Raw genomic sequence first — 8,220 nt, forward strand, 5'->3', positions numbered from 1 at the left:
CACCATGTCAGTTGTGTTGTCATCATTCTTCTGTCCACTGCTTTCACCTTTGCCCTTCCTTGGATTTGGGCAATCTCTTTTAAAGTGACATGGTTGATCATAATTATAGCAATTTCTGGCCCTTGATTTGGATCGGTTCTTAGACTTCCCATGAGCTCCGGATCTACCATAGTTGCTCGAATTCCTTTGATAACTCCTGCCTCTACCTTCTGTGATGAGAGCATGTCCTTGATTTTCAGGCTTCTTTCTCATATTCTCATTGAGTAGAAGAGCCGAACGTCTTTTAACTCAATGGTAGTCTTACCGTGCAGAATGGTTGTTGCGATAGCAACGAGTTCAATAGCAAGATGGCTTTATCTTCTTTCTCGATTTTCACACTGAGGTTGACGGACTGTGTGATTAATCCGTTAAATACATTTAAATGTGACAAAAAATTCGTACCTTCACCCATGTGTAGGGTGTATAGCTGCTTCTTCAGGTACAATTTAGTCAGTGCTTTGGACATGTATAGACCTTTCAACTTTGTCCAAATGCCACATGCGGTGTTTTCATCAATGATGTTATTCACCACATCATCCGATAAGTGCAACCTGATTGCACTAGCAGCCTTTTCATCCAAGTCAGCCCAATCCCGAGCATTAATGGTGTCAGGAATTTTGGCATTAGCATCTAGTACCTTGTGTAATCCTTGTTGGATGAGCAGATCCCTCATCCTTCTTTGCCATGTTGAGAAACCGCTATCTCCATTGAATTTTGCTATCTCGTACTTTACTCCGGATATTTTTTTCACCGAGTATAGTACTACCGACAGTGAATAGTACTTTTGTGAGCGAGCAGAACATGTGCTCTGATACTAGTTATTGGGAATAACCCCCTACAGAAATAATATTCACGATAATAAAAGCGGAATAATAACGTAGCACCGAGATACGGTAATTAACAAGAATAAAAGAGTGACAACGACACCAAATATTTTACGTAGAAAACCCTTTTGAATAAAGAAAAAAACCACGGCTCCGAGACGAGCAGCTGATATCACTATAGCAATGAATTTTACGCTTTGTAGGTCCGAGTAAAATACTCTAAAGACCATTACAATACTCAAAAGAAATAACCCTCTTTTGATATTCTCAGCTCACTACAATAACACTCACTCTCTATTTTTCTCACAGACTATTTTTTTATACCGTGTCTGTAAAACCTCACTCTTTCTTTCTCTTTGTTGGTATGTAGAAATAAGAGCCGAAGCTCTCCTTTTATAGGCTTAGCCTCACTCTCTCACGTCTACTATATTTGATATTTTCCTTCTACATATTTGCAAATCCCATAGCCTAACATTTTTTCTTCCGGGGATGGACCCCACAAGAGATACTCGTAGATCTGGTTACTGAGACGGTACACCAAATATTACTATCTTCGTTCCAGTTTATGTGAACCTATTTTCTTTTTGGTCCGTTCCAAAAAGAATGATCCCTTTCTAAATTTGGAAATAATTTTGCTTAAACTTAAAATTCTACCCTTAATGAAAAACTTTTGTCACCACACAAATACTCTGGCCCTTTTTTGAATTGTTTAGGACCACAAATTTCAAAAGTGTTCATTTTTTTTTAAACTCCGTGCGCAGTCAAACATGTTCACATAAATTGGAACGGAGGGAGTATAAAGGTTACCGTTGAAACTAGACCTTTCGTTTTAAGGATAAGAATAATAATTAATAGTCTGCTGAATATGGACATATCAAAAATAAATCATAAAAATCCATTTGGGAATGAGTTATACACGAGATAACGCCAAGCACTATCAATTGCTGGAAACTGTTCTGCATGCGTTTTTTGTAACTATGTGGTCCTCACGGTATATAAGGAGTAGCAGCACAAAGAGTTAGACATTCAGAAAAGTGATTTGCTAAAAGCTCAACAAAAAAAAAATGTAGCTTAGATTATAATATAGAGGAGATGGCATTGAGTGGTGAGCTAGAATTTGAGGTGGAAATTAAGTCTCCAGGGAGCGTTTTCGTCGAAATATACGGCAGTAACAAAGAATATCTCCCTAAAATATGCTCTAAAATTGTTCCACGCATTGACTTACTTGAAGGAGAGTGGGGACAAGTTGGATGTGTTATCATGGTATATTATTCTATTGGTAAGGCAACTAATCTTTGGTCAAGTACTCTTCAATTAATCCTTTTTTTTTCCATGCATTTTTACTGTGACAATGATTCATTTCTTTTATGTTTGGTTTAGATGGTGTGGAGATGATTTCGAAGGAGTTGGTGGAAGCAGTAGATGAGAAAAACAAGTCAATTGTATACAATCTGCTTGAAGGAGAACTAATGAAGTTGTATAAGACCCTTAGGTTTACCTTCCAAATTATATCAAAGAATGAGGCTGAATTTGTCAAGACAACGATCGAATATGAGAAGCTGAGCGAAGATGTTCCATTTCCCGATAAGTTGAAGGAATTTGTTACTGCAGTCACCAAAACCATTGATGTACATTATTGCCAAGTTTCAAATGACCAATGATTGGCTGGTTTCGTTGGGAAAAAAAACTACGTAGTATTTAATGTCAACTGCACTTCGGATTGATTTACTTTACTTGTTAGTCGAGCAATATGCATGGATTGATTTACTTTACTTGTTAGTCGAGCAATATGCATGGTTGTGGTCTTCTTTAGTGTGTCAACAAATTATCTGTAGAACTGAAAAAAGTCATGGGTGTGCTCTTCCTTTACTGCCAGTTTGGATTGTATTGTTGAAGTCGATGTATGGACTGACTATTGTTTGTTGTTGTTTAATATATATATATAGCAATTATTTCCTTATTTGGTTTTATTTTATTTTATTTGCTTGAAGGAGGAGTACGTGAGTAGTACTGATGAGGAAGGACTGTTAAATTATGATATAATTCCTCCATTTCAGTTTGCATGGACCTTGTTGAGTATGAGATCAAATTGACTAATTTTCTTCGAATATAGAAATTTTAATTTTTTTGAAATAAAATTTTCATATTTAAAAAATACATAAAAGTACTATAATTCACAATAGGTTATATTTAAATTATTTAAAAGGTATTTGCAAAAAGCATGGTTCAAAAAATTCTTATTTGATTCTCCAACTAGTAATAAGTTCACGTAAATTAAAACGGGGGAGTAACAAGCAATTTTGAAGCTCCAAAAAAAATGATTAGTAATAGAAGCGGTGAGAATGAATACCTGTATCATGACAAAAAGGAATAGCACTGACCAGAAAAGTTTAAATCCCCACAAAAAGGAATAGCACTGACCAGCAATTACAAATCAAGAGTTGCAACCGTCACAAGTCATAAATCCCCACTAATCTTCGTTCAAGGTACTCATGTGTTTTCTTTTACTATTTTTAGCACCCTTTGAAATATGGGAGATAGATACCTAAAGTTTAAACGGAACTAATGAATTTAGATGATGATTTAGAACATTGGTGTTAATTTAGAAAGATTTGCAAAAGTTGAACCTAGACTTCATTATTGAAATGGGGTCGATCTAAGATTAAATCATTTGGAGATTTTGGAGCTTATTTGAGTGTTGAGTCACCCTTTATGTGTAATATTTGCATAGATTTACCATATTAGCCAAACTAATATTGAATTTTTCATCAAGACCTTAAGCTCGAAACAAAGGTTAGTTAAGACTAATATTCATTAACGTGATTTTCCTCAAATATTTTTCTCCAAATGATTGCAGATGTTTTTTAATTGTGGATTCGTGCTTGCGCAGACGAGTGCATGTCTCATAATTTAATATACTTGAATGCATATATTGTCCCATCTTGAGCTTTAAATGAATCGTTTTATAGAATTTCATGACTATGAAAATGTAAATGATAGCAATAGCACATGTTCGTATGTATGATTCTAAATACTTATGAATATTTGAATTATGTAATTAAACTCATCAAAAGAGATGTAATTGTGCATTTGGTAAAGTGACAAATGTTGAGGTTATGAGTAGTTGAGTACCATATTTGAAATACTTCAACCACAATGTCGACGCCAAAGGTGTAGGGACGTAAATAGGGCAGGGCGAGGTAGGGTAGGGGAAGGCAAGTTTATGCATTTCTGCTATTTTATTATCATAAAATTATAACATTAAAAGATTGTTCTAATGTAGAATTCAAGACCAAATGTTTAGTTATTTATCTATTATTCTTTAGTAGGAGAACCACGTGTGTATTGATCAACATGTACGTACAAACAGATTGACGAGATGTATATAAATAGGTTCTAACAAGTACTTATTACTAAATACTGATATAAAAGAAATTATAAAAAGATACCACACCTATTATCCATTTGTGATTTACACTAATGTTAACCACACATACTAGGTAGGAGGGCATCAATCCTAGCCACTGGAACACAGATTAAAGGATGGGCTCGAGGAATAGTGATGCCAGGTCCCTCCTCCATATCCACCATCTTATCATTTCCTTCTTTATTAACTTTCCATTGAAAGCATTGAATCATTGCTGAAAGAGTTGTATGAACTAATTTCAATGCTAATGAAGTTCCTGGGCAGCCCCTTCGGCCAGATCCAAATGGCAAAAATTCATAGTGTTGTCCCCTTACATCTAATTGAACTCTACCGCTTATTCTCTCTTCACTCAAAAATCTTTCTGGTTGAAATTCAAGTGGATTTTCCCGGTAATCTTGATTCCTGTTAATACTCCAAACATTAACGAATAGTCTAGTCTTTGCTGGAATTACATATGCCCCTATTTTGCAGTCTTCACTTGATATTCTGACTATCATTGGTGCTGCAGGATGAAGTCTTTAGAGTTTCTTTGATGATGGCTTGAAGGTAGGGAAGGTTTTCTATGTCCGATTCTTCGACGAGACGGTTCTTTCCAACGACGGAATCAATTTCTTGTACCGCTTTCTGCATTATGCTTGGATGGTTAATCAGCTCCGCTACTGCCCACTCTATCGTAATAGCTGATGTATCACTTCCAGCAGCAAACATGTCCTGCAAAAGTAAACTCATTTAACCTTGCGATACTCGATTAGTTGCGCCAAACTCAGTAGTTTTTGGTCAAACCCTGTATTTATATTAAGAAATCTATTGAACATGTACAAATTATTAATTTAAAACTCAGTAGCTCCGCGTCTAAGGACATGAATACCGGCCGAAAGATTAAACCGTAAAAAATAAATAAATTAAGAGATGAAGATGAAAAAGTCACCATGATAAAGGCTTTGATGTTCTCTCTGCTTAATCGTATCTCAAAGCTTTCATCTTCCTGTTTATCTAGCAAAATATCAAGTAGGTCTTTGACTACTTCACCTTCATTATTTCTCTTCCTCCTTGTCACTTGGTGCTCATTTATGATTCTCTCAATCATCTCATCAAACCTGTTGCGGACGTCTATTGCACTTTTTCGAAATCCCTGCAAATCAATATCCTTACAAAACCACATAAAATCTGATAAATTAAACTTTCCAGTCAGTTCAGCAAACTCTTGAATGAGCTTTCTCATACCCCCAGCTTCATCTTCATTCTCAGAACATCTTTTGCTCATTAGCATTCTTGAAACAACATTATTTGCCAACCTTAAAAGCTCACCTCCCAGATCCACAGCCTCATTAGATTTGGCCTTTTCTGTTAGTAATGCTATAAAACGCCTTATTTCACCGCGTCTATCTGGAAGAAGCAAGTCAATTGTTCGACCACCAAGAAGTTCAGAAACGCATAGCTTCTTCATGGATTTTGTGTAAGGTCCATAAGGTGCAAAAGAGAAGCCTTTTGCATCATAAGCTAAGCAGTCTACAGCAACTGTTTTTGGTCGACTAGCGAATGAGATTTCATGAGTTTTGAGGAACTCTTTCGCCATTTCTGGTGAAGAAGCAACTACACAAGGCACAGAGCCAAGTCTTAAGTGGATCAAGGATCCATACTGGTTTGAAAGCTTGTGAAATGCTTGGTGTGGTAAATGACCAAGAAGATGAAGGTGGCCTATGATTGGAAGTGCAATTGGGCTTGGAGGGAGACAAGAAGATGTGCTGCGGTTTCTGAATAGCTTTCGAATAAAGATGGTTGAAATTAGCCATACAAGGAAGAAAAAAATACATTCTTGGATGTATGCCATTGCCATGATTGGAACATTTATCCCAAGAGGTATATATATTGGAGTACAACTAGAGATGCCTAGCTTCCTTAATAAATCTAAATTTTGCACCCTTAATGTATGCATCATTTTTTAAATTGCACCATGTCTGTTGGAATTTATTATTTTTATATTTTTCCCTGATCTATTCGTTTTTTTCATAAAAATAGTTCCTCTGGTCAGGGTGTAACAGGAATCTATCTACACACTAGTTAATTTGTGCGCTTTTCGCGCGCTTGTGGAAAATAATGAATTTATGATATGATCATATTGTAAATTTAGTCAATATCAAGATAGAATAGATAAAAATTTCATATACACGCATACAAATATAAATATTTCCTTTTCAAAACTCTTCATATCATGAATGTCAAAATTAATTTCTTGTAAATCCTAAAAATAAAATAAAAATAGTTAATCATGCGCTTCATTAATTCCCAGAACAGAACATTTCAAGCCAAAACTAAAAGTCCGAAAAATTTCAATATCTCATAGACTCAAACCATGTAAAAATGGTATATATTGCATATGGAGAACAAAATAACCAAAAAATGCAAACTTTATTGGTATAATCAAAATCTAATATCAAGTAGGAATCAAGAAAATTCAAGACAGAGATATGCGAGATACCAACCAAACATGATCAAAGAGAGTTCCTCCGTTTTCTTAAACCACCTAACTATCTCTTTGGCAAGTTGACTTAAAGAAGTGTGGAGAAAAATTTCCAAATGTTTTGTTAAACCAACAATAGTTGCAGAATGCAATATAAATGATCTTCAATAAAAAAGCATAAGAAAATATTTGGAAGTAACTCTTCCATCCTTTGCATGTCATGTTGGGCATTCTTATTCAACACTTGTAAGGTGGTAAAATTCATCACAATATTACTAGAAGAACCACTTAATTAGAACAGTCAATATTAAAAAATGACAATCTTATTTTTTCTTGGAAATTCTATAATGAGATGGCAAATCTAATTAATATGCATCTGCAGGTTCAAAATAACATGCTTTCCTTTTCTTTGTTAACCCTGTATAAGTTGAAAAAATACGACAACAGAGCAATGCTATCTTGCTTGATTACCCTTCTTCCTTTTGAGATGTGGTCTTCGGCTGGGTCGGAGAAAAATAAGGACATGGTCAGTCTGATGCAACTCATTACATATATTTCCACGCAATCATGTGAAAAATGAAAGAGCCAATTAATCACCTGAATGTGGAAAGCGCATAACAATGAGTCATGTTTATAAAAAAGGGAAAAAAAGTTGATTGTTTCAGAGAGTCTGGAAGGTGACATCTTCCCCGTGAAATTGAAAATCTACCAAAAACACATACAAAAGCATGTGTAAGAAGAAGATATTACAACCCTAATTAATGCTCCAGCATTATTCTCTTGGTTTGCTGTTGAAGACGTTAGATGAAATAGCCTAAATATCTATACTTTCACAATCATAAATTTAACTTGAAATATCAAGCTAGCGAGAGAAGTATTTCATGATGACTCTGTAATATCTTCTTTTGGGACAAATAAACTTATAATATAGACAGTGCATAGGCCAAAATCTATCTTCAGAATATTTAGCGTAATATAGCATTAAAGAAAGTTATCGGTCGAGCTCGCCCAAGACGCAGCGAGGTCAATGGCCGAGGTGCCGACATGAGTCGTGGTCATGATATCGACGGATATCGCAATCAAGATATCAGTAAGGGTCGAGGTCGAAATCGACTATTGATGATAGGACTTGTAACGGCTAATTTGTCAAGATAGGGTACTAAAAGAGAATATTCTAGTGAATATTCCCTCCATTTGTACTATTAGGGTTTTCTAGGAAAAACCCCATATATATATATATATATATATATATATATATATATATATATATATATATATATATATATATATATATATAAAGGAGAGACAATGATAGGGGCATATAATATTGATTCTGATAAGAACACTTTTGAGAAGAGGACTTTCCCTCTGGCAAAAACACAAAGATTACCTTTTTATAAAGATTACCTTTTTACAAAGATTCTTGTTCATATTGTTCCCTACTTTTCATTAGATCCGAGGACTGCTCA

General features: G+C 35.0%; 1 protein-coding gene and 1 pseudogene across 1 annotated transcript; one reads left to right on the plus strand and one right to left on the minus strand.

Annotated features, from left to right (window-relative positions):
- The first annotated feature begins 1,880 nt into the window (after window positions 1-1,880).
- Window positions 1,881-2,823, plus strand: LOC142164383 (kirola-like). Its single transcript, XM_075222356.1, has 2 exons — window positions 1,881-2,142; window positions 2,244-2,823. Exons 1-2 carry the CDS (start codon window positions 1,956-1,958, stop codon window positions 2,522-2,524), a joined length of 468 nt encoding a protein of 155 aa, XP_075078457.1. The 5' UTR covers window positions 1,881-1,955; the 3' UTR covers window positions 2,525-2,823.
- Window positions 2,824-4,191: 1,368 nt separating this feature from the next.
- LOC107764951 (cytochrome P450 93A3-like) lies at window positions 4,192-6,229 on the minus strand (annotated as a pseudogene).
- Window positions 6,230-8,220: the final 1,991 nt, after the last annotated feature.

The sequence above is a fragment of the Nicotiana tabacum genome, chromosome 9, assembly GCF_000715075.1.
Source record: "Nicotiana tabacum cultivar K326 chromosome 9, ASM71507v2, whole genome shotgun sequence".
Taxonomy (NCBI): Eukaryota; Viridiplantae; Streptophyta; class Magnoliopsida; order Solanales; family Solanaceae; genus Nicotiana; species Nicotiana tabacum.

Excerpts from the sequence above, each read along its gene's own strand:
- LOC142164383 (XM_075222356.1), top strand. The coding sequence starts at position 1,956 with ATGGCATTGAGTGGTGAGCTAGAATTTGAGGTGGAAATTAAGTCTCCA. Across the intron at positions 2,143-2,243 it reads CATGGTATATTATTCTATTG|ATGGTGTGGAGATGATTTCG; the intron begins GTAAGGCAACTA and ends TGTTTGGTTTAG.